General features: G+C 36.4%; 1 protein-coding gene across 12 annotated transcripts in view; it reads right to left on the bottom strand.

The window, feature by feature from the left end:
* Positions 1 to 1,711: 1,711 nt before the first annotated feature.
* The window catches only part of LOC129807084 (SAFB-like transcription modulator), a 28,572-nt gene continuing 3,494 nt past the window's right edge, over positions 1,712 to 26,789 (bottom strand). For 2 of the 12 annotated variants that reach the window (XM_055856128.1, XM_055856143.1), the window contains exons 4-10: positions 24,206 to 24,233; positions 23,117 to 23,465; positions 22,667 to 22,719; positions 15,850 to 16,873; positions 15,179 to 15,322; positions 3,803 to 4,325; positions 1,712 to 2,126 (exon numbers count right to left, since the gene is read on the bottom strand). In XM_055856128.1, coding sequence (XP_055712103.1) covers positions 1,911 to 2,126; positions 3,803 to 4,325; positions 15,179 to 15,322; positions 15,850 to 16,873; positions 22,667 to 22,719; positions 23,117 to 23,465; positions 24,206 to 24,233 — 2,337 coding nt within the window. In that variant the 3' untranslated portion in view covers positions 1,712 to 1,910. Of the gene's footprint in view, positions 2,145 to 2,331; positions 2,440 to 3,802; positions 4,326 to 10,880; positions 11,273 to 11,866; positions 11,974 to 15,178; positions 15,323 to 15,849; positions 16,874 to 22,666; positions 22,720 to 23,116; positions 23,466 to 24,205; positions 24,234 to 26,789 lie in introns of those variants that run through there. The other 10 variants (XM_055856120.1, XM_055856135.1, XM_055856150.1 and 7 more) reach the window with 5 other exon arrangements.

Below are 26,789 nucleotides of genomic sequence, written 5' to 3'. Positions count from 1 at the left end.
TGTCCATCGGTTTCATTTTTATTGCTGATTTTTGGTCAGCGAAAACTGCCTCGTCGTTAAAGGCTTAAGTTACAGAAACGCCATAATATTGCAAAACTTTTTTGGCGCTAACTGTTCATAATGAATACGCTTCAAATAACTACTGCACCAAAAATATTTGCATTATGTACATTAGGCATATTTTAAAAATGGCTTCACAAATTAGCTCCCAACCTCTCCCAATGGTAGGCAAGTTATAAATATGTTTTTATAATCCTATTAAGTGCATAATTCTGAAATGCATTATCTCGGTACAAAGGGTTCCGAGAAGAATTGTTTATCACTAATTATGTGTTTGCCTACCATTAGGAGTTATTTTTTTAAAATATTTTTTGAAAAACCCCTAAATGTATACAAAAATTTACGCGAAAATTTTGAACATACTTTCTTATGGACGTTAGCATCGAAAAACATGACAATGTCATATGACAAATTTTCGTGGTAAATTTGAGAGAATGATAATAATAAATGCCAATGAGCACCGAATGGCCATTCCAAGGGAATCACTGAAGCTCTCAGTAATTGATATTAATTGTATTTTCAATTAGGGTAAGTGTGCCAAATTTCGGCATAGTTGCATGCAAGCGCCAGTCTCAAGTTTGAAATGTAATATCTTTAATAGAAATTGATTTTTTTATTACTTCTTTTTAAGGAGTGTTGCTTAGAACCTTGTAGACAGTTTACCATCTTTATTTACTCCACAATCATTCTTAATACATTTTAAAATGAATAAAAATGTAGACATAACTTTGATGCCCTATTTCGGCCATCTTCATTCTCATAGTTCTTTGCCCTTTCGGAATTCTTTCAATGCTTTTTTCACTTCATCTCGTTTGTCGAAGCTAAATTTTTAGATATTCTTTTGCATTGTATAATCTCTAGAGTATGTAAAATATAAAAGTTCATGTAAAATCGAGGAACAAAAAAGGTGTCCGAAATTGCAAGCTGGCCGGAATTTGGCACACTCACGCTATTTCTCCGAATTTTTACTTCTTAAAAATTTTAAATTTGTTATATATGACATTTTTATACTGCTACAGAATTTCCCCACTGTTCTTACTCTGATTAATGCCCAACGCACAATAACTTTTGTTTAGTAAACATGTTTTTGACATTTCAATGAGAGTGAATGAGATCTAGTTATCTCGCTCATTCTCATGGGAAATTTTGAAAACATATTTATAAACAAAAGTTATTGTGCGCTAGGCATATGGATATCGCAGATGATCTTCAGATGTACTGTTTTGAGGATTCGTCCTATTCTTATCATAGTTTTGAGGTCATTAATGATAATCTCTCAAGAATCTGTCAATGGGCTGATGGTAATAGCCTTGTTCTCAATTCTGCTAAACTTCAAGCGTTAATTATTCACACCAGGTGGAGTAATCCTAATGAGGTGATTCCCTTCTCACTTCCAGGGTAAAGAATCTGGAACTCTTACTTGGTCTGATAATGCGGCTGAGATTTGCCTGCGCATTTTGCAACCTTTTCATTCCGTGTACGGCAATGTCTACTCACGGACTTCGTAAGTTTAATCACATTTCTCCTTAGGTGGATTCAATCCTTGGTCTTCCATTATTTTCTTACCTGGAGATTCGTTGTAGAACCTGGAGCATTGATGCAGAAAGAGCCAAAACTATTCATGGGTAATAAATTGCATAAAAAAACATTCTTTTCAATTCATTACGCGTTTATTTAATCATATTTCCTTTATGTATCCTTCACATAAAACACCAATTACAATAAATTCCACAGCAAATACAGCAATGATGTGAAATATGTCTCAAAGATTCTTTGTTCTACACACTAAAACTCATGTAGAGATGGAAATCATTCATGAAAATCCAAAGCGGAAAGAAGAAGAAGAGTCTTTAGAAGCGACTCCCTTCAAAGCGTCCAGATATGGAGCTGCTGTATCTATCCTGTGGACGACTCATATACGATGAACTCTGGCGCGATTGCTCGATATAGGGTACCGTTTGGGACTTTCGTTCATTGTAGGTGCGATCATAGCGATCCTGGGTGGCTTCCATATTTCTCCAAGCACTGTCTGATGATTTGTTCCATATGTCCCCTGATGATATCGACTGGATGTTGTTGAAGGTCTACATTAAAACATGTCATATTTCAAGCGTCATGCATTAAATACTACATTTCCATGCTACTAATGTTAAGCAAAGTTTGGCTTATGATAGCTGTGATTCTTTGATTATCTGTTGAACTTCTTGTACATCATTTCGGAATGTAAAGGAACAAGAATGAAATAAAATGTGACACCAGAGGAATATGCAATTTTACGTTTTACTTTTATTTTTTATTTTAACAACTAATGAATCATAATTATTTCAACTACTGAATCCATTTCAGCTTTTCGTAACCGAAGTTCTTGTTCTCAGCCACCTGCATAAAAATTAGGTTTGGTGTTGAAATTTAGGTGATCTTCTAATTAGGGGAAAGCTTTCAGGCTTCGCACACATTCTAGCTACGAACACTTCATATTTTGCCCAAATTCCTTTAATGAATCTGATCTATTTTTTCAGAAAACGGTCTACCTTGAGACTAGCTATTAAAATACACCATGGATAGTTCAGATTCACTAACTCTTTCCGGACCACAACATATCCAACGAACGAATTTCAGTAAAACTCACTTTATTGTAACTCTTAGTGGTCAAATATGATACTTTTGTAGAGAAAGAATTTTTTCCGCCTCTTGGGAAATTGGAAAACTCAAGGGTACTCTCGTCCCCAAAAGAACGCAAAGGAGACAGACTTCAATTTTCCAAAAACCAATAATATCAATTTTGTGAATAATTTTTGCGTGTCAAATGACTCCTTTACAATGTTGATCACTAAAACAAGAAGAATTATTGATCAGTATCTTGTGAGATGTCCAGGAAGTGGTCAAGAAGACACCCAGCTCCTGCTTGCCAACAGATTCCTCAAAATATTTCACACAATAACACTTTAACACACATTTCTCTCAACACGATGTTATTGCAGACACATTAAGCTTTCTCAGTAACCTTACATTTGATCTCTAGATTTTTGTGGACGAGAGTACCCATAAAGTTTGAACAAGTTTTTTGAAAATTTAAGAAAAAAATATTTTTCGAATTTATGCAATCTGTAATTGTTAGTTATCATATTTATTGGGTCCGACAGGATTTTCCTTATTCTGGTCTAGAAATATCAAAAAAAAAGTCACAATATCTGCAAGGAAACAGAAAATCGAAAATTCACGATTTTTGATCAAAAATATCTTAGCTCAGGAGTTAATTGTGATCCTGCAAAAAATATCCTAAAAAAATTCTTTTTTCCATATGGGTACCCAGAGTCCCAAAGGAGACGAAAGAGTTAAAGGAATACGGAAAAAATATGTAATATTCGATGCCTGAAATCTTTCCCCTACCATGTCTTTCAAATTCTATAAAAAATACATTCTTTGCAATAAAATCTTCAAAACTAATCTACAAAAAAGACGATATAAAATCTTAACGATGAATGATCAAATCCTGAAGTTATGGGCATTTAAATTTATTTTGGATGCACAATCTTTCAGGCAAATAGATTTAGTTTTTGTTTTCTCACAAGTCTAATATCTTCTAAAATTTGTGTCCGATAGAATTTGTGTTAAAAAAAAATTAACTAAAATACTTTTATGCAATATTACTCTTGCGATTAATTCTACCACACCTACAATTTTCAAATTGAACAAATTTGCAATAAATGTGAATTCAAAAAGAATCACAGCTAACACTCACCTTGAGTGGCGCTGGGCCCGAATTGTGCCACGGGGACGACACAGCCCTGTCCTGCTGGTACCTCATGTCTGACGACTGACTGTCCATGTACCGCGACTTCCCGCTGCGCTCGTCTCCAGCGAGACCGCTGGACCCGTTTGCCGCCCCGCCTGCCCCGACAACGCTTCCGAGGCTTCTGCTCCCCCCGCCCCTGTATGACGACGTCCCGCTCCTGGAGTCCCCCGACTCATGATCATTGTACCGACTGCTCTCCTTTCCCGCCTCATAACCATGACGCGAGGACTTGTAATCATCACGACTAGAGCCACGTTTGTAATCATCCCCACCACGACTTCCGCTACCGCCGCGTGAATCACCGCCACCGCGTGAATCACTGCTACGCTTGGATGAAATATAGTCATCGCGCTTGGAGGAACTGCTGTACTCATCACTTCGTCCTCCATCGCGTCCCTTGGATGAGCGATAGTCATCACTTCTCTTCTTATCACTCGAGCTCACGCGATCGTATCCACTGCTCGGACGACTGTTAAATGCAAAATATTTGTTTTTAAGTTTATTTTATCATAAAATAATACGAAGAAAATAAAATGAAAGCAATAAAGGCGTAACTCTAAACAGATTTAACCCTTTGGTGACAACACGGTGACTAGTCGGTCCCTTTAAGGACGAATAGGACACCCAAAAACAAAAAATGACCAGTGATAAACCCGGATAATCTTATGGTAGCTGTGATTCTTTACAGTTGACCTCGAAATGCCTGCAACTCTGGGTGCTTGCAACTCGGAATGCGTGAAAATTCAATTGTGAGTTGAATTTTGGGGGTAAAGAATCGCGTCGAGGAAACTGTTCTTGGCGGTCGAAATGGATAAAATTGGCTCGACGCGATTCTTTACCCCAAAAATTCACCTCAAAATCGAATTTTCACGCATTTCGAGGTCACCTGTAAAAAATCTCAGCTACCATAAGCTTATCTGGGCTTATCACTGGTCATTTTCTATTTTAAATAGTCTGAGTGGGGAAGACCAACAAAAGAAAAAAAAGTTCATTGAAATCGGTTAATAAACAAAAGTGATAGACTCCGGTCCATATGGATATAGTAAGGGTCGGGGTACAGTGGGTTGGGATAGAGACGGATGGGACCCATTATTAGAAAGATCTTGCTCTCAGATACAATATATGCTAAAATTTCATCGAAATCCCTTCATGAACACAGAAAATGCAATCCAGTCAAGACATTTTTGGTTATAGCTCGGGTCAGGGAACATCGAGGGAGGAGTGCGACCCACCGTTGGAAAGGTCTCGACTTCAGCTACAACATACTAAAATTTAAAGAAAAAGCATCGTCTAGTTTTCGAAATATTCGAGATCGATTAACCGAAAATCGATTTTTCGATCCTTCGATTTAATCGGATGAAATTGGGGTGTCACAAAAGTTGTAGTACTCCACGAGGGCTTTCCAAAACACCAATTTTTTCCAAATCCGATAACTAGAAGCGGAGATATGACCATTTGAAAATTGAATTTTTGACCCCCCTGACCACCCCCAGTAAGGGTATTCCAAAATGGGGGAAGGAGGGTGGGTCTGAAATCACCTACTTCTAGCCATCCATTGACATTTAACCTTTGCCGAAAACCGCTTGTTGATATCTCTTTCCGTTCTCTTTCCAGAAGTGCTTATACGACGGACGGGACGGGACGTACGTCCACGAAAATCGATTTTTAGCGCATATGATATTCGTGATCTATGAGTGTGAAAAGTGTAAATCCAAAATTTGGGCCCGATCTGACGAGGTCGCATTTCACCTAGGACCACAAAAGCTGAGATTGTAAAGAATCTCAGCTAAAAAAAATTCTTGACTACTGAAAGTTACTTTGTCTTTTAAATAATAAGAAAACATTTTTTTTTGGTACACCGGCTTCCTACTCGTCCTACTCGTCCTTATAGGGTTAAGACCTCTACACATCGTCGGTTGAACGGTCTTCAAACTAGAGGTGTAAACCCAGATTCCGAAGGTCTCACAATCCTAAATAGCGAGCAATTTTATTGTTTTTTGAGACCCTAATAGGCCATTCATATCTAATAATCCAATCTAATGGCTAAGCCTTAAGTCTGAAGCCTGTATTGCATTAACCGCTGTCGTATATGCATTTACAGTGGGACCTCGATAGAGTCAACTATTTATTTCCAGGCCTGTTGACTCCGTTGGATTCGCTGACTCTATAGGAGTCCGAGAAAAAATCATTGAAATGTGAAGTTTTGATAGAAAGGGGTATTATTTTCTGTTTGTAATAGATCATTAGGGCAGACTGGGGCATAAAGTCATAAAACGGATATTTTATTTTTTACAAGCTACTCTAGCGCTTCAAAAATTTCTAATTAGCGCAGTTTTATAGGAAATTTACCGCTCTACAATTTTGTGAAAGTAATTTTCCTCTATTTTGTAAAGAAATACGTTTATCGAGCCAATTTCTAAAAGGTAATTTTGTGACTATTCTCAAAAATGCTAGGGCAAATAGTACCAGACATTGGGTATTATCATATTTTGATTCGCTTCATTACAGGCTTCCGTAAATTTGAAAAAAATACCTAGAGAACATATTTTCATAGAAAATTTATTCATCTACACCTCTGTAAAAGACCGTTTTCTCTGCGAGAAGAGTGAGAAAACAAGAAAAGCGTTTTTCAAGCTATTTTAGAAAAAAAAAACACACACAAGACTGCAAATCGTTTGACCAATGCAAACAACAAGCGGCGAGATATGATAATGACGTTTGTTTTCGCCGTGAGACATCAGAAATTTCCTCGCTTTTTGTTACTTTTTGCTCTATACTTTTGTTACTTTTTACCCCAAGTGGCCATTTTTAATAAAACGATTTCTGGAGAAAAGAACTTTTGTGAAATTCTAAAATAGATAGCGGATTCGTATTCAAAAAATCCAAATTATTTAGAAAATATTCACCAGTGCATCAACTTTGAAAAATAATTATGTAATTATTGTTATCTTCTGCAAGGAAAATATTTCAAAAATAGGGCTAAAAATTTTGATATTTTTTATTTTCTAAATTCCTTGTTCGAATTCTAAGAAACTTACGACATTGAAGAAGGTCTATGGAGGCTATCTATAGAAAAAATTTGAGCCGCTATCTTTTTTACCTTGGAAGATATTTTGAATTTTTCGATTTGTGGCTTTTTGCCCCAGTCTCTCCTAATAAATTCAAAACAATAGTAGAAAAATATTTAATTAAACCATAAATTCTACACTCTCTGGCCCAAAAAAGTCGTATATTTGGGCAAAAGTTGGAGATTTAGGAATGATTTAATTACTGAAAAATCTGAAGCAATTAACATTATTAACTAGAATTTCTCTTAAGCTTTTATTGTATAAAAGAAGAGATTGATGTTGTACGTTTCGTTGTACTATGGCTCTAAGCTTCACAAAAAGAGCAGTAAAACTAATTTTTCTCATTTTCTTTTTGTTCTGTAATATGGGCGCTAAATGATTTGAGATATCGACTTAGACTCTCCAGATGACCCCCAAAATAGTTTTTTCGTTTTTGTGATTACAGGAAAACACGTCATACAGTTTTTTTTCGAAAGATGAAGGGGCGGGTGGGGTGGAAATGAGAGTTGTATTAATAATATTCAAGTTGACTTATGGGGGGTCGTCCGAAGATTCCAAGGAAGTTTTAACCGTTTTTTGCTGACCAATTTTAATTTTCTGTTGCTTATTAATTTTTGATCCAAATTGTCTTTTGAGATACTAAATCTTTTAAATTAAAAATGTAACTTAAAATAAATTTACACGCAGAAGGATAATTTTTAAGATTGTTTATCATGCATGTTTTTTTTTTAAGAAGTAAGTTCTTTAAACAGTTCGAATAAATTTAGAAAAAGTTTCTACAATATGTTATACTCAGAAAATCTATCAGAAAATCTGTACGTTTTTTTTAGTAATTCGAATTCATATTTTTTTGTTTGTGCCATCATATTATTCATTTCTAAATTAACGATGGCTCAAAATTCCTTACATTGCGATCATAGGCTCTAGAGCTCTTTTAATCTTTGACCTTTGTTCAGTGGCAGAGCTAGAGGGTTGTATTAGGAAGGGTGCTCCCGTGAGCAGGACCCAATCTAAGGAGCGGATTACCGCTCAACTCAAATTAGGGGGAAAAGAATAATCTTATGAGCGCAAAAAGGCGCTTCACTAAGATTATTCTGGGAGGAAAATGGTCATACTTCTCAGTCTCTTCCTTGGTCTGTTTCTTTCTCCTTTCTCAACTCCTGTCCTGCTTGCTCTGATATTGGAAGACTCTCAGCTTTTCAGGATTCCTCTCCGGTTCTTTCTTCCTCTTCATATCTTTAGACGAGCATTGAATTTATGCCTAACTCTTCACACTAGAAGCAATTTTCGTCAAAAATTGTCTTTTTTTAAATTCTAGCGTTTCTGCCTACAAAGATAGGGGAAATTTTCTTTAGAAACGCATTTTTTAAAGAAATTGCTCCTAGTGTGTAGACGCCACAGCATCGCCCCGCGTGGTTTCTATGCTTGACTTTTTAGAATAAAAAGCTTTCTGGAGTTTGGTCGGTAAAAAAACATTTGATTGTTCATGCGTGAATAACCTTGAAAAACCGTTATTAGGAATGATTCAACGAGATTTTCGTATAAACATATCTAAAATGAAAAATCGCAAGACACATTTTCGAGCAATCACGAAAAACATGGTTTTGGAAAGGAAAAGAAGGGGCATATAAATGATCCCAGGAACGACTATAAGGGAGTCCCCCGAAAGTTCCAAGTCGCTATCTCTAACCGTTTGAGCTCTAGACGTGGTAACGGCCGGACGGACAGACGAACAACGTGACATAGAACAACTCGAAAATTCAGATTTCCAAAATTCTACCAAAATACGATTCATTAGGGAATAAGAAGTAGAAATATACAGTGAGCGAAATGGAGTGTTTCCAGGAGAAATAACTGAAAATTGTGTATTAGCCTGTTGATTCACCTAACTCAAATCCCATTGAAAATCTGTAAAGCATTATTACAAGAGTTTAAAGCAGGGATTAAGATATATAAGTCCGTAGGGACCGTAGAGAAGCTCAGGAATGCTCTCAGATGCCCACAAAAGCGGATTGAGCCGAAAGTTCTTCATGAATTGGTCTTTAAAAGAGACCTATTTCTGCCATAAAAAATACAGAATCAAGTATAAATTATTAAAGTCATTCTGAATGATCTGGTTTCTTTTCATTTTTATTTAGAAAAGCGGCATCGTCCTAGAGTAAAATGGGGCAATTTGGAATCATATTTAATTTGGAATTTTGAGGTTTCCTAACAGTTTTAGGTGGCAAAAGGAAAAAACATCAAAGAAGTACTCTCTAATGTAAAGTTTTGTACTTATTCGTGATTCCCCTTTTCTCTTTGACCATTTGAAACAGTGAAAAAATTTCAAAATCTCAAATTCCAAAATAGACATGATTCCGAGTTACAAGTTACCCCATCTTACCCTATTTGAATTTCGCTTTAAATCACCCAAAAAATTAATATTTTGGCTGGCGTGCAAGCACGAAAACGAAAATACACGTGGATTATTACCATAAAAGTATTGTTTGATAGACCTATACTATATCAAACAAAAAAATACTAGGTCGATCAGACTTACAGACCACCCACACAACCCACTTATAGATCCGACCCTATTTGAATTTCGCTCACTGTATAACTCAAAATCGAGGGATATACCTAAGATTCTTTACAATCTCCCTGTTCAGTGGCAGAGCTAGGGGATGTAGTTATTGAAATACTCATGATTCTCACCCAATTTTTCTTAGAGTTAGGGGAAGTGTGTCAAATTTCGGCCAGCTTCTAATTTCGGACACTTTGAGTGTAATTTCGGCCATGGAAATAAATTAATTAAAATTATGTATGTAATCTTCGAATAGTCAATAAATTAATTTTGCTTTTAAATATTTATTCATTTCTGGATGTATTAACACAAAGACTGTTAAATTTTAGGTATAATTTGAATTTAAATTGCGTTGTAAAATCTCAGTGTGGAAAGAGTCTTACAAAAAATGTGACAGATCGATTGTTTCTAGCAGTCTTACGATTTGTGGTGAAGTGCAAAAGGTTTTCCTTCGGTTTTTTTCATGAAAATTTATTAGTTTTCATTAAAGATTGTTTCTGTTTATGTTAATAGTGAATCAATCTTTAAAATGCCGGGAAAAATTTCCCAGCTGGATCCTGTATTTCGCGTAAAAAAATATATACTTTGTGAGCGTCTCTCCGGTGAGGTAGTGTTGTCTATTCCGGCAACATCTTTTGCTTCCCTAAATTTCTTATTCATTTTATGTTTTTTTTTTTCTTCAATTTCTGAGTTCTACAATGTCGATAGAAAAAAAACCATCGCTTCTATGAAAAATATGATGTGGAAAAGGCCTTGGAAGAGTTCAGGAAGGGCAAATTGCTACGGAAATCTGCGAGTAAATTTGAGACGCTACTCTTCAGGTCTTCAGAACAAATCACACGGAAGATCTCAGGGCTTGTCGGTCATATAAACGTATTAAACTAAATACTAAACTCGTTCCGTTTGACGTTTTGAAATTTTCTATCCGTTGCGTTACAAAAAGGTAGTCAGAAAAAAGATGGCCGGTATTACACTCAAAGTGGCCGGAATACTACCCAAAGCAGTGCCCATATTTTTATTAATTTTTCAATATTTTAGGAAGTGATTTAAAGAAAAGAAAGATGATAAACTAGTTTTCAAGGTTCTACACAACCCTCCCGAAAAGGAAGTAACAAAAAATATCAATATGAAATGAATTAAAAATAATGCATTTCAAACTTAGGACTTCGCAAGGGACTTCGGTCCTTATATGCAACTATGCCGAAATTTGGCACACTTACATAATCCACCCAATATGAATGAAACTTATCCGTTTTTTTAACGAAAACTTTTGTACGTCTCTGTCCACCTGTCTTATAATTCCCATTGCATTTCTCAATCTCTTCAGCACGATTCGCTAAAATTTGTAGAGTGGACAATTTGACCAAGGTAAAAAAGTGAAAAAAGTGAATTCCAGTATTATTTCTGTAGATTTAATTTCCCTCAAATATTGTTATTAAAATTTTTAATTTTTTGCGTCAATCTTTTTCAGTTTCGCTTCTAAGATCCGTAGTGCACGTCTTTCACGACGCGCACGAACCTTTTTGCCCCCTCTGGATCGCCTCTTTAATATTTTGCCCGATTTCCCAATGAGATATTTCTTGACTTCGGCTTTTCCTGTGAGAGGTTCCTCGGTAGAGATTGGACAAGGTTCCACTGTTGGATCCTTCAGGAGTTCATCCAGTTTGGGCTTCAACTTTGGCGTTGGTTGAAACTCAGGTGACACGACCAAAGGAGCCTGAGGCAGCTTGTAAAGAGGGATTTGTGGAGTTCTCTTCGCTTCTTCGTGTTCATTTGCTTTTCCAACTGTTAAACGAAGAATTATATTTTATCTGTATTTTTTTTTTCAAGGGATAGGATTTTACGCGAGTTTAAATGATATTTTTAGTTAAGAGCAAAAGCTAAGAAAAAATCTCAAATATTGAATTCCATTGATTTAATTTTTTTATGGAGGGTCACTGGGACCATAAAAAGTCTCTAGGGGGAAGTGGGACACCTTTGAATTAGGGCAGGTTTGAAATTGGGCTATTTTGTCCTATTTTCAAATGAATCTGGACCTTGCTATAATTTAGCTCTACAAAACCAATTGTGAAACTAAATTACATCATGGTATGTTTCAGGTCCATTTAAAAATAGAAGGAAAAATCCCTTCACAAGTTGCCCCTAGAATCCTCAGTTAAAATTTACAGTGGGTCGTAGGGACCATTTTCAGTGGAAGAGCTAGAGGATGTAGTTTGACAAGGGTGATCCCGTGAGCTAGGACCTAGCTCAAGGAGCGGGTCCGTGCGCTAGGTGCTAGCTCAAGGAGCGGACTACCGCTCAACTTCAATTTGGAAGAAAAAATAATTCTAGGAGCGCAAGAGACATCTCACCAGATTTATTTTTAGAGGAATGTCTTACTTTTTCTCATTTTCTGGTATGCCCCCTCCGTTTGGTCTCTCACTCTATCACTTCCAGCTTCCTTGAGTTGATCAAGACTCCATGGGATCCTTGTCCTTGGCACAATACTAAAAACATTCGTGGATTCACTTAGCGACTTTTCTCAAAATTTCCTCCTACAGCATCACCCAATATTGGGCTTCTATGCTTGGCTTCAGTCAAGAAGTTTTCAGAGGTAAAATGCTCGAAAGAATCGTTTAATTTAGACGTAATTAGATTCTTTATATACAAAAGATTTACCCAGAAAATGTGCATGGGAAACGGTGGGAAATTGGGAAAGAAAAGTTGACGAAAGTTCACGCCCAAGGGCCCAAGAGGATATGGGGAAATCATTTCAATAAATATGATTAAGCGAATTTATTTTATGAGGTTTATATCCATAATGTCTATAACATTTTATAGGCATACTGGCCTATGTTAAATGCAAAATACCCATTGTTACTTAATGGCATTGTATAAATGAGCAGTAAAAATTTAAAATCGAGCAGTAACAAAGAAAATTAAATAGTGATATTATCGTCCAAATTTTGGCAAAGGGAAAATAAAGGGCTTGTCATTCTATCTGCAACAATTTTAGATGCTAAATACTTATATAAATTAAAACCATTTTTGTAAAAATTCAGGTTTTTTACTGACCATAATTAGATATTTTACTGCTCATTTTTGATTTTTTAGTGCCCATTTTGATTTTTTTACTGCTCGTTTGTTTTCTGCCTGAGTTAATCACAATATTCAATAAACTAAATTATTATTTAATAAAAATTCTTATACGTGTACTTCGTGGTATCACACTAGAGAATTTCACATTAAAATTTTAATGTGATTCACATTTATTGTTGCTGATATGTGTCCTAATGTGCAATTTTGGCCAAGAGCTTTTAGAAATCGATTCATTTAGTGATAAAAAAAGTGGACTCGAGTCACAAAAATTGCTTAAAATAGCATAAATACGGTTGATAATTAATGAGCAAATTAATGAGAATTGAGCAAATTTATGAGCAAAATTTGCTCATTAAATTTTCATCAGATACTACTTTATTGCAGTCATTCCGGAAGTTTCTGCGCCACAATTTTCTCACCAATTTATTCGTGATTAAATTGTGATAAAAAGTAGTGCTAATTCCTACTATTAATCGCGCACTAAATGAAGAAAGGACAAAAGACATTGAAAAAGATCGGTGAAGAGGATAAGTACAAGAAAAAAGCTAAGCAAAAATTTGTTCGATCTGCATTTTAAATCAGCGATTTCGAGTGGTTCTAGATTTAATGAGCAACTTTTCACTTTAACTTTAATGTGCAATTTTCTAGTGTGATAACTCCAAGACTATGAGAAATGTCATAGGAGAACAAAAGTATCTTAAGTTATCATGTCCTGAAGCTGATGTTGCTTAATCAATTTTCATTAGTTTATAAGGTTATTCAATGGTTTAGACCCTGCCGGAAACGAATTTTTGGCTAAAAACAGTAATAAATGGTAATAAACTTTGGTTGGAGTCTGGATTTGATGATTAAGCATAGATATATAGTCTGATCTCTGTAATATGGCCTACATCATATTTTGCTGCCATTTTGTTAGACAAAAATCCGTTATTAAAACGCTTTTTAGATACATATGAGAACATACTTTGCGCTTAATTAAACTTAAAAACTGTACGCTTAATTTCTCATACAGTTTTTTTTGCTCACAGTTTACCGCATTTTCCTTTTATTTCTTCAATTTTCTTATATTATTTTCACCTAGTGCAACCTAGTATGAGATAAGGTAATACGGTAATCGAGAATTTGCGTAAGAATTGCAATGAAAATGCGTAAATTAACGAAATACGGTAAGGCTACGGCGAGCATTTTATTGTCAATATGATTCTGCCCAAAGTCTGAAAAGGTTTCTGACTCATCCTCAGTTACCAACAAAGCTATAAACGAGGAACTGGAATTAGGTTCAAGTCTGAAACCGGGCTTACAATACCCGAAATTGACCTGACTCTATCTCCAATGTTTCTTAACCAATTTATTAATTTAGTGTTTTCATATTTAGGTTTTAAACCCAATACAGTAGACACTCTCTCAATTGGCCATTTGGGGCAAAATGTCATCCGGTTTATCGATAGATTTGGGCGTCAAAATCATTGTAAATTCCACAAAAAGCGCTCAAATATTAAAAAAAATCATGATAAAACAAGAGGAAATACAGCGAATTTGAGCAAATTTACTTTAAAATCAAACGTGAAAATTGTCAACAAAATTTTTCGCCCGATTGAAAAAGAGCCGATTGAGCGAGAGTCTACTGTAAACTGATTTTGGCTCTTTGGGATTTCGACCTGTTCGAAATTTTAGCTTTACGGGATTTAAGTTTTTCCACATTTTAGCCCATTCGGGATTATGACTTTCAGGACTTTGTTCCATTCGGGATTTTGACCAGAAGGGGAATTCTGTAACGCTCTGGCAATGCCATTATGACAAATTGCGTTCGAATCTTAGGAGAGCTTATTTTAAAAATGCGATTCTGTAGCCGTGACATTGTCATTTCAGCTCACGTGGGCATTGTCAGAAGTCACATATTTGAGATTTATGACAATTCAAATGACAATGAATTTTGTTAAATAAATCAACCAAGACGTACTGTATTTTCATAAAATCATCAAGTAAAGAGATTTCATTTAAAATTCAATAAATTTCATTTTCGAACTCATATTATATGACAAAAAAAAAAGCTCGAATGGCATTGTCAGGTTTCGAACTCACGCGTGACAATGCCACGAAAATTACAGAATCCCCCTACAGGACCCCTTTCCTGTAGGCAGACACGCAACGTTATGCCCTAGGTACACTTACGATTACGACCTAACCCTTTAAGGACGATTAGGTCACCGGTGACCCAAAAACAAAATTTGTTCTACAGTCTTCTAAAGTTATATTTTACTCTAAGTCAGATTTTTTTTACACTCTCGCCCTTAAAAGGTTAAGCCGAGAACTTAGTGGGAAATTGGTGGAAATGTAATCTGATCATTATTTTGAAGCCATCTCTCGACTTAAGTCATAAGGTGTATCAAGGGTATTAGGCAATAAAAATCAAATTTTCGAATATGTAAGGTTAAATCTGTTATAAAGAGTTAGGCCATTTTTTTCCCAAACAAAGACAAGAAGATTGTCATCATTGTCATATTGTGGTATCAAAAAATTTTACATATCCATTCCGCTGTCTATTAATTTTTTCAAAACCTTGTTAATATAACATAAATTATAATATATTTGTTAGAAACTTGTGCAACTTACCTTATGACCGAGTCGAAACGAGGCGGTGGTGGAGCTTCAAAGCGACGCTCATTTGGAGCCGCACGTTTTCTATCAGATTCAGAGTAGCGATCCCTCTCACGATCACTCGATGGTCTCTTCAGGATCCTCTTAGTCTCTTCGATTCTACAAGAAAAACGGGGCCAAAAAAAAGAAAGGACAAAATATGAAAAATTTGTTAAATGCACCCCCATCTTAAAATAGCATAGACATTTCTTCTATGACCACTAATTGTGAATTGTACCACTAATTCACAAAGCAGCAGTGAAAAAATGTCGTTTTTTTTTAAATATATTTTGCGCTCAAAGGACGAGATATCCTATTACGAAGCAATTGGAAGAAATTCATATTTAAGATTCAAAAACAAAGCTTAGAAATAAAAAAAAAAGTTGAGATATATAGCCTTTGGAAAGGGAAACAAAAAGGTCGCGATGAGTTGAATTAACTCAATCACGTTTTTTTCTTTTTCATTGTTCTAAAACGAATCGTTTTGGCTCAATAATAGACATCTTGAAAAAACAAAACAGACTGTTTCCACATGATTATTTTGGTCCTCTCGGGATGAATGTGTTTTGGTAGAGCTATACAAATAAGCGACGAAAGAAAGGATGGGAACTGTTAGAGAGAGAGAGATATTCTTGGTAATTTCGTACTTCATTTGCTGCCTCTTGATTTCGAGACGTTCCAACTCGATCTTCTCACGCTCGAGCTTCTGACGCTCACGCTCCATCCTTAGCAAGTCCGTCTTTTCCTTCTCCAGCCTCTCACGTTCCTGCTTCAGCTTCTCACGTTCCCTCTCTAGACGCACCTCTTCTTCGCGCTGTCTTCGCCTCACCTCACGCCTATGACGCTCATCCTCACGAATCTCACGCTCCTTCTCACGCAGACGCTCTCTCTCTCGTTCATATCGGATCTTGTCATACGACAAGATCTCCTTCTCACGCTCACGCTGCCTCTCACGTGCCCTCTCCAGTTCACGGTCCTTACTGGCCCGACGCGGTGTAGTTCGCTTGTCCTGGCTTTTGGAATGATCACGTTTAGCATCATTGCGATTGCCATCGCGATCTGATGATGAATCACGCTTCCTCTTGCTTGATTCACTATCAGACGTCTTCTTCTCAGCACTGCGCTTCGGTGGAGACTTCTTCGGTGGTGCCTTATTGCTGCTACTGGATTCTGATGGTTTCTTCGCGCTGGTCGTCTTCTTGTCCCCATCACCTTTTCCAGATGTTGATTTTCCGTCTGAAGAGTCCTTCTTACCAACACTACTGCCACCTCCACCGCCGCTACCGGATGACCCTTTCGAAGCCGACGGTGCAGTCTTCGCCAACCCCAGGTCAGACTTGGCCTTCTCCACCGAAATCATCCGACCATGGAGTTCAGTACGATGAACATTCTCGATGCACCTGTTGGCATCTTCTGTTGAGTTCATCGTCACGTAACCGTAGCAACGTGTTCCCGGTGTCCTCGTATTGGTCACCACTTTGGCCCCAATCACCTTGCCGTACTTGGAAAAGAGCTGCTTAAGATCTGTGGCCCGAGTCATCGATGACAATCCAGATACCCAGAGATTTCTACTCGGTGTCGCCCCACTGGATGATCCACCGCCCGATGATGCAGAACTGCTCTTCTCCTTCTCACCAGATGACGTCACCTTGCCCTCTTCGGTTTCATCGGCTGCACATCCAATCACGCCCAAATAAACACCATCATCAATGAGATAACGTTGATCCACAAAGTAAGAGAGTGTGAGTGTCCCCGCAAAGGAAGAAAAGACAATGGTTTCTGGTAAGTTATCTGCTTCTTACACCATTACACAATTCTGCAAAATCATTCAACACGCTTATCCTAACTAGCTTCCCTCATAGATTTATTCCTCAATGATTCCCTCAATCATCTTTTAGTTATCCCTACTTCTTTTTCACATATTTTAGATTTTGTTTTTCTTTAAAAGACTTTTCCAAAACAATTGATCTTTATCAGAAAATTATTCAATCAGTGTACTCCTTATATTCATATAGACAACTCACAAATCCATTCGATATTGTCTATAAGAGAACCGAAAGTCTACAAATTTTCTTCATGTACACTGATATTTAACGTAACCTGATTGACTATTCCAGGCACTCCAGGTGTCTTAAAGAAGTTTTAGTTAAATACGTAGAGTACTCGTAAGTTGTTCTGAATAGAACAGTGATAAATCGGACACGAGACAACTATGAGTAGGTAAACAACAATGGTTAAACGAGATGTTCCTGTACCAATGATAACAAAACAACAGATATATATTAGATCTATGATTGTAAGGGAACAAACCAACAATCCATTATAATATCTATAATATTTGAGAGTGACCTGCTTATGCATCGACTGGTGTGGGCTCCAGACTGTCGCGAGCTTCCGCACTATGTCCTAACACTTTCACGACTCACCAAGTACTTACTGAGATCGTACGTTCGACTAACTCTAACACAGTCGTCTTCACCACCACCAAAGGCACTGGCCTAGAAAGGAGACATTGCGTCTTGAATACTCGGGTTGTTGCTTTAGCAGAGGATTTATTGCTATTAAGCGGGAAGTTTGACTGCTACATGATGAGCACTACTAGCAAAAACTTTAGCGTTTTATACGATTAAGCTAATTTCTCCTCTGTTTTCAAAATGAGAAAGTGCCTTTGGTTAGAGGAAATAGCGTGATGTACGATATTGTCAATGGACGAATTTCTGAGGTGAAAGGTCTGAAGGTCAAAGTTAAACCTCTCTGGAAGGTCCCTTTTTCAATCGATATGCTTAAATTTGGATTTTTGGAAAGGTCTTGTAATTTTGATAATCGGTAAAGTACTCATAAATAGTTTATCCTTCTTTAATTATTTTTTGTATGAAAGTTTGTTAGCAGGCTAGAGGTCAAATGGTAAGAGATATCGACTTCCGGTCTTCGGTGACCCCCTATGAGTCAATATAATCTTGAGACGCTTTTTTTAGATGGTAGTCATCTGACCACAATGATTAGTCACAACAGCGAAAAATATCGTGTGGGGGCAATGCGGAATAACACTTTATTTAAATGGGGAATGGACCGGCTTGTGAACAAACTGGGGTGGGCCCCAGACTGTACGCGAGGAGCTATCCCTAAACACGTCTACACTGCACGATGGTCCGCCAAGAAGAGGGAGAGTTCTCCCTTTCTCTACTTGCATGCCTATTCGTTACTAATAGTCCTACAAGATACTCGTTTGACAGTCGTCTTCACCACCCTCAGAGGTTATGGTCCTGGGAAGGAGACTATGGTCTCGAAAGAGCGGGAATTTTGCCAAAGCAGAGCCTTTGTTGCTTATGGCAGGTTTTGTTGCTTCTACAATCGCAACTCAATTTTTTTTCTAAAAAAAAACAAAGATGCTGCATTTTGGACGAAAAACTGTTTTTGCAGAACTGCTGCCTGAACACTTTAACTTGAGAAAAAAATAACTAAAGAACATCCCTAGCTTGAGGCTTTCAGTGAATATTACACCATCGAAAATCACCCAAGAAAATTGTTTAGATCCTTCAAAAATGGTGATTTCAACACTGAGAGCAGAAAGACCAAAAAAATTGAAGGTGTCGATCTGCAAGGGTTTCTGGATGAAAACAGTTGCAGCAGCATTAAACAAGATTCGTCAAGGTGCATTGAAGCATTTATCACTGTCGCGAGCTCTTCGCACTAGGGGAAAGTACTCTCCGTTCGAACGTTCATGCCTTCGAATAATGTGAATTTTCTTTTAGTTTTCCTAAGAGACTTACACATTTATATTAAATATTATTTGGTTTATCCGGTTTATCATCATTTGTTGATAATTCCGTGTAAATCTTTTACGAAAAACAAAAGAAATTCACATTATTCGAAGGCATGAACGTTCAAAGGGAGAGCATTTTCCCCTACATCTTAACTTTTGTACGAGTCACTACGAACTCAGGTCAGTACTGACTACTGACTGAGGTCATACGAACGACTAAACTAATACCAGGGGCCTCTCGACATTTCATTTTTCCATACGTTTTTGCATAGAAGCACTGAAGACTATTGGCATTTTTTTCCTAAGGAGAATTGACTTATCAGTCTGATATATTTCGAAATTGTGCATTAAAAGCTTTCTAAAAATACATATTTCATAATGCTCGCCGAAATAATACAAGAACTACGAGGAAATTTGTTTAAGTCACGGTGCAATATCTGCAAAATTTTTACAAGGAAAAGTGAAAAATATCTTCACTTTTTATTAGGCTTGATGGGCCCCTGCTAATACAGTAGACTCTCTCTCAATCGGGAATATGGGGCAAAATGTCATCCAGTTTAGCGATAGAATTGAGCGTCAAAGACTTTGTAAATTCCACAAAAAGCGCTCAATTATAAAGAATCACGATAAAATAGGAAGAACTACAGCGAATTTGAGCAAATTAGCTTCATAATTAAACGTGAAAATTGTCAACAAAATTTGTCGCCCGATTGAGAAAGAGCCGATTGAGCGAGAGTCTACTGTACAGTCATCTCGACCATCACTATAAAGGAGACATTGCATTTTGAAAAGTTAAGGTCGCCTTAGCAGAGCGTTTATTGCAATAAGGCGGAACATTTAAACACTAGTAAATGAAGGAAAATAAGCACCGCATGAGTTGACTGTATCACAGACCAAAAATCAAAAATCCACTTTTGGAATTTTTCTTTTTCGGTATGAAAGGGAAGGTTTCCAGTATGGAATTGATACAGGCGATTACTTCACCTATAGCGAAGCATCAAAATCGATACCGTCGTTGCGGGTGACTTTGCACGTTTTTTCGCTGTTTTTCAACTTTACCCTCAAAAATTGGACAGTTAAAGTGAAGGGAGGGGGTTAATGGGTAAAATTATTTGTATTCAGTTGTTAATGAATGGATTTTGTGCCACTAACATTAATTTTATAAAATTTTACAATGTTTAAAAAAATCAAGAAAAAAGGCTTGCACTGGGGATAAGGTGCGGGTGACTTTGCACTTTTTAATAAATACTAAAAAACCAACAATTTCTGATAATAAACGACAATGAAGATCTTCACATCTAAGGGTAAGATGCACGAGATCTACAAGATGACGTGGTCGCCATCTTGATTTGACGTTTCTGTCCGCCATTTTGAATAACTGTCAAACCCTAAAACTGGCCCGATTGGATTGAAATTTTAGTATGTTGTAGCTGACGTCAAGACCTTTTCAAAACGTATCTATGTTCCAGTATACGTTAAGTATTTACCTTGATACAGAGGCTCAAAGTTTTAAATTTTGTAATACTCATATTTTAGCGGTCTTTATTTTTTAATATTCAATATTTGAAACCTAAACGAAATGCCTCAGTAACTATTAAAAATGGTTGAGACTTTTATTTTATATATTTATTTACTTTAACATAATTGAAAAAAAAAAATAAACGAAAAGCGCATTTAACTAATTTTTTTATTTTTCATCTTTGCGAAAACAGTTTTTAAGATTCTCAAATAATGCACTGTTATAAACAAAAACATTACTTTTCTTATTGTTTGTTTGTTAGATCTCATCTCCTAACGATAGCGCTGTCTTTTTTGTGATGGTTTTGATAAAAGAAGCTCCCTGTAGTTCTATATTCATGAAAATGTCAAAATTTTGAACTTGGAGCCCCTATATCCAGACAATCACTTGACCTAGGTCGGATTTTATATATGTTCTGAAAAGGCCTTGACATCAGCTAGAACATACTAAAATTTCAGCTCAATCGGATGAGATTTTTGTTTTGACAGTTATTCAAAATGGCGGACAGAAACGTCAAATCAAGATGGCGACCATACCATCTTGTAGATCTTGGTCACTTTATATTAAATCCCCGTAAAATTGGATAATTTTTAACCAAATACTTCTATAATAAAGCTTTAGAAAGACCATTATATGCAATTTTATAACATAAATCATGCGTTCTTAGGAAGATAATAGAGAAAAAAAATATTTTAATAGAAATAATCCACAAAATCGAAGTGGATTATTCTAGCCAGATAAATTTAGATTGGATTTGGGCAATTTACTACTCTGAAATCGATTTCGGAATTGCACCTTCAGATAACTTTTTCACGGAGCCGTTTTTTGACAAAATACCTATACTAGCATTTCATTGACTATTACTGAAACTACAAGAATCCTTTTGGGGATCATTGTACCTTACTTGGTACATAACATATCCCTATATACTTTGACATGGTAGACCGGATCGGCGAAGACTATCAATAAGTGCTAGAATTTATGAAAGTCTTACGGACAGCAGAGTGCAAAGTCACCCCCCGAGTGCAAAGTCACCCGCAACGACGGTACCACGGCTTAATTGCTTCTAAAAGCCAGTCAATGATCTGCGCTTGGTGGAACCACTGGGGAATCGTGCTTTATAAAGGATTCAGATTTAAGGCCTAGCTCGCCTAGCTATATGGCATTTTCCCTATTTTTTTTTCGTTTTTGGGAAATTTTGAGCAAATTGCCTACAGTTGTGTAGGAAAAACTGTCAAAATATGGATATAAATTTCTCTAGTGTGTAGAGGTCATTATATAATAAATATCAATACAATTACTTGTAATGTAGTAAAGAGCGTACAACTTATTCGACACATGTCAACCCTGTCGACGACCGAATGCACCGTCTTTCGTTGACACGCCCAATCCATACCATCCCTAGACGAGTATGGTTATATGGTTGTTGCTCATGGAAATTACGATCAGTATTTCATTAAGTGAATATAAGTCGCAGTGGACAGTTCACTCCAAGGAAGTTGTAAGATGGGTAGCACCTTCAGTTCTTCATTTGCCTTTTGGAAGTTATTATTTAAGTGAGCCCTGTTAAAACTTATGCCCTAGACACACTTACGACTTAAGCCGAGAGGCGACTTAGTGGAAAATGATGGAAATTAAGTTTAACCATTATGACGAGTATAATTACACTAAGCCGTCTCTCGGCTAATCCTCAGGTCTGTAAAAGGCCCTTACAACCGGGAACTGGTCTAAACCTCTAGTCTGAAGTCTCTAGAATGAGTCGGGGTAACCAATTCGAAGGGAAAATATTTCTCTGTGTACAGTACAATGGGATAATTTGGAATCAGACCAAATTAGAACTTTGTGAATTCTTCACTGCTTCAGATAGATGAAAGAAAAAAAGCACGAAGTATACAGGTCTTGTACTTCTTCGTGGTCTTCCTTTTCTATTTGTGCCATCTGAATAGTAAGGAATCCACTTCAAATCGGTCTTCTGAAAAGTTGTTATAAGATTTCTGAGAAACTTCGTTCGACAAACTTTTAGCAAGAGTTTGGTCAAAACTTCAATCACAGAGTAAAAGACACCTGGAATGTCCTATCATGTGAAATTTGTAGATTGAAAAATTATAAATAAAGATCCCAAAATAAATTCTTCTCGCTTAGTGTGTGTTTTTTTGTTTTGTCTTCTACAAATTAAAATTACCTTTCGCATCTTTCGCCGTCGATGATTTGGCGGCGTTTACCTTTTGTTCGCTGCTGTGAATACAACAAAAAGTAATCTCATGAATATCTCTTTTTCCTGGTAGGACAAGAATAAATGTTATTTTATGCACTGATGAATTTTTAACAATCTTCCTCTTTTTGCAAGTTTTTTGTTCTTTTCATCTCTCTCACAGTGTTTTCCTGCTATCCAGAATTTCTGTGTTGTTGAGAGTATTTTTTTTTTGAAATGGAGACTAGACAGTTGCATCATAATTATTTTATGAACAACATCTTGTCCGTTTTCTTAAACTCTCACTCTTTAACCATGAGTTGGCACAAATGTTGCTATCATGTGTTGATGGGAGAGAAAAGAAATCTATTGCTTTGCTGATATGAGGAAGTGTTTCATTTGCTTGTCTTTTTTGTTTTTCTGAAATTGTCTGAGACGAACCTCTCTTTTTTCTGTCCTTTGTCATCTCCTGAAGATTTAGTCGTGCTGCCACCTTCACTGCCACCATTCTCATCGCCATCAGATGTGCTCTTCTTCTTTGTGGCAACATCATTTGCTTTCTTCTCATCACCACTGTCCTTTGCGTCCTTTCCACTTGCACCAGATGATGCAGTTGATCCACCACCTCCTGATCCACTTGAATTGTCACCGCTGCTTTTCTCCTGAGCTGCACTTGACTTGCTAGTGGATATTTTCCTCTGTGGTTTGGCTGGCTGCTTCTGTAGCTCCTTGTCAGTTGAACTCTGTGAAGACTTTGTCGACTCATTTTTATCCACCTTGGGCTGAACATCTACAGGTTTGAAGGAAGGATTATTGTCAGATACCATCTCTTTCAAAACGTTTTCTTTGGATTTTTTTTTTTTTGCATCAGCTTCTTTTTTTTTTGGTTAGGGAAAAACAACAGAAGTAGTCGAAATAATTCAGTAGTAGCTTCTTGCTTCTCCAACAAAATATTAATTTCTTTCGACTACTATCACTGTGTTTTCTCCGAATATTTTCTGCCTCCACTAATTCATATCATCGATTCTATAAGAAAATGTTTGGCATTAAATTCAGGGTTTGTTTTATCCACGTCAATGGGCCTCCCAACATCCACACGTTGATGTCATTCAATTAAAATTGTCCCCTCAGGATAAATCAATTAATCTGCATCAGTGATAAACATAGAAATATGCTGAAATCACAATTCACGCCACATCTAAAATATCTCCTACAAATTCCCTACAAAATGCAACTGCTCCTGTTGTTTCTTTGATATCTGCTGCATAATTGTGCTGCAACTGAAATACTTTCACACTTTTTGTTTTCACAAATTTTTCAACGATTATCTCTGTCTTTGTCAAAAAAATGTAATTTAAGAAATAGTATAGGAAAGGAAACCTCTTTGACCAGATATTTGAAAAGAAATGTTGTAAAATTATTTGCAAAGGACGGAGCCGAATCATCATTAGATTTTATACTAAATGAATATTTTTGATTTTCAGGAATAATAATAAAAAAAACACATCCCGGTTTCACTTTTATAAATACCTTTCTTTGGTGGTGATTCCTCCTTCTCCTGGAAATAGAAAAAATAAAAATGTAATTTAGATAATTATGGTTGAATTTCCATTTAAGTTTTATTTTAGCAACTAAGGTGTAAGAAAAACGAATGGTAATGTCCAAGACACTTTTACGACATAAGCCGAGAGACGTATTTTAGTGGAAAATGTTGAAAATGTACTTTAACCAATATTTCTAATATAATTACGCTAAGCCATCTCTCGGCTAATCCTCAGGTCTGTCAAGGTCTTAAGCTTAGAACAAGTTATTATATAGGGGAATTGTACCAAATTACGTCGAGGTTGCAATTTCCACCACTTCCTTTGGTTCTCAAATTTCCATGAAATTTTAATTTTTGCATACAGTGCAAAAAAAAATATCTCTTCGACGAACGAAGTAATGCGAAAAGGGCTTTGAAAAAATTCAGAAAGGGCAAGGAACTATGAGAATTAAGGTGGCCGAAATATTACCCAAAGCTTTTATTTATTTTAAAATGTATTTTTTTTTATTTATTTATTTTAAAATGTAATTAGGAATGATTTTAGAGAAAACAAAGACTATAAACTATCTACAAGGTTTCAAGTAACACTCCTTAAAAAGAAGTAACAAAGAGCCTAGATAAGCTTATGGTAGCCTGAGATTCTTTACAGGCGACATCGGAGTGTGTGCAACGATGCAACTCAAGTGTATTTGCAACTCGAAATACTTGAAAATTCGATTGTGAATTGAATTTTGGGGGTTAACAGACAACATAGAATCGACGCGATTTTTTACTCCCAAAATTCAATTCACAATTGATTTTTCAAGAATTTCGAGTCACTGGCCATTTTTTATTTTAAATAGTTTGAGTTAAGAATAGAAGGTCAACAAAAAAAAGAAAGTTCATTAATATCGGTAAAAAAACATTAGTTAGGGGCAGAAAGGCAAAAGTTAATTATCTCGTAAAATTTTCTTTTCAATAATAATGTTCTCAGCGGTGGTTTTACGAACTTCCGATGTTAGAAAGAGATATTGTAAGGGACAAACCAACAATCCGTTCTAATATCTATAATATTTGGGAAAGTGACCTGCTTATGCATCGACTGATGTGGGCTCCAGACTGTTGCGAGCTTCTGCACTACGTCCTAACACTTTCACGACTCAATAAGCATTGACATCCGTACTCACTGAGATCGTACGATTGACTAACTCTAACACAGTCGTCTTCTCCACCACCAGAGGCGCTGGCCTAGAAAGGAGACATTGCGTCTCGAATATTCGGGTTGCCTCAGCAGAGCATTTATTGCTATAAGGCGGGAAATTTGACTGCTACAATATGGCTTTTCAAGAAATCTTATTAAAACACCTCCATTGATCAAATTCTGACAATTAGAACCGAAGCTAGAGCCATTTAAAGAAAAACAAAACTGGCGCTTTCTAGATTGTGTGAAAAGAGTCAAAGGGGCTTAAGTTTTTTTTTATAAACGAAAGCTCTAAGTTCCAGCTATAATATAACTAGGGGAAATGCCCATGTTTTGCACGGCCCCAAGCTTCATAATGACTAAATTTTTCCTATGTTTTTCAATAAATGTGACGTATCGCACCCATATTTTGAAAACTAGGAGAAATTGCCCTGTTTTTAAAATATCTTACTGTATCACATTTATCCAAAAACATAGGAAAAATTTAGTTATTATCAAGCTTGGGACCGTGCAAAGTATGGGCACTTTCCGCTACTGTAGTCGAGATTTTCCACCTGATAGCGAAATAGAGTCCGGCTGGTGGATTCCCTTTCCTGTTCGCGGGAAATTCATATTTCCCACCTCTCGCGCCAAGCAAGGTCTTCTACTGATGGTATAGTTCAGTTGTCTGCCGTGTGGGGGATTAGGTGACAGGAGGCATTGTCATTCAGTCGATAAAATGGCTTGTAAGTGTCCGGATATAGGCACAGAGCTGGGTCGCTGCCGGGCAATTGGCTGCAATAATCCTTGGTCTTCCTGAGGAATCTTTCACGGCAAAGGTATCATTTACTGTTTCCCGGTACTCAACCAATTTAAATCGATTCACAAATCACTTTAGAGATCCCACAAAACAGTTTTAGGTGTAATGGAATGAATTTTCGGTCGAAAATTATTTATCGGTTCATAACCAGTTCATTATCGGTTCACATGTTCACAACTGATTTATAAATCATTTAAAATACAGTAGACTCTCGCAAATTCAGCTCTTTTAAGATTGGGCTACTTTTTAATTCGGGCAGCGGTTACACTTCAAAAAAGTTTATTGTCATTTTTCAAGTTTGATTATGATTATCAAATGAATCAAATATGCTCAAATTTGGCATGGTTTGTCTTAGTTTTGCATTATTGAGGGATTTGCATGCAATTTACGTTATATATGAGTGTGTAAACTCAATAGGGTGAAGCCTACACTTATGGATGTTATACACACTTATGGACAACGCAAAATCTTCAGTTATTACATTAAAAAAAATTCGAAAAATCAAAAAAATTGTTAATTACATCATAAACTAATAATTTTATAACTTTTCGAAATCTGTTTTACGTAAAAACTTAAGATTTTTTCACGCTGT

The sequence above is a fragment of the Phlebotomus papatasi genome, chromosome 1 (genome assembly GCF_024763615.1).
Source record: "Phlebotomus papatasi isolate M1 chromosome 1, Ppap_2.1, whole genome shotgun sequence".
Taxonomy (NCBI): domain Eukaryota; kingdom Metazoa; phylum Arthropoda; class Insecta; order Diptera; family Psychodidae; genus Phlebotomus; species Phlebotomus papatasi.
This window is presented reverse-complemented; position numbering and strand designations above follow the sequence as displayed.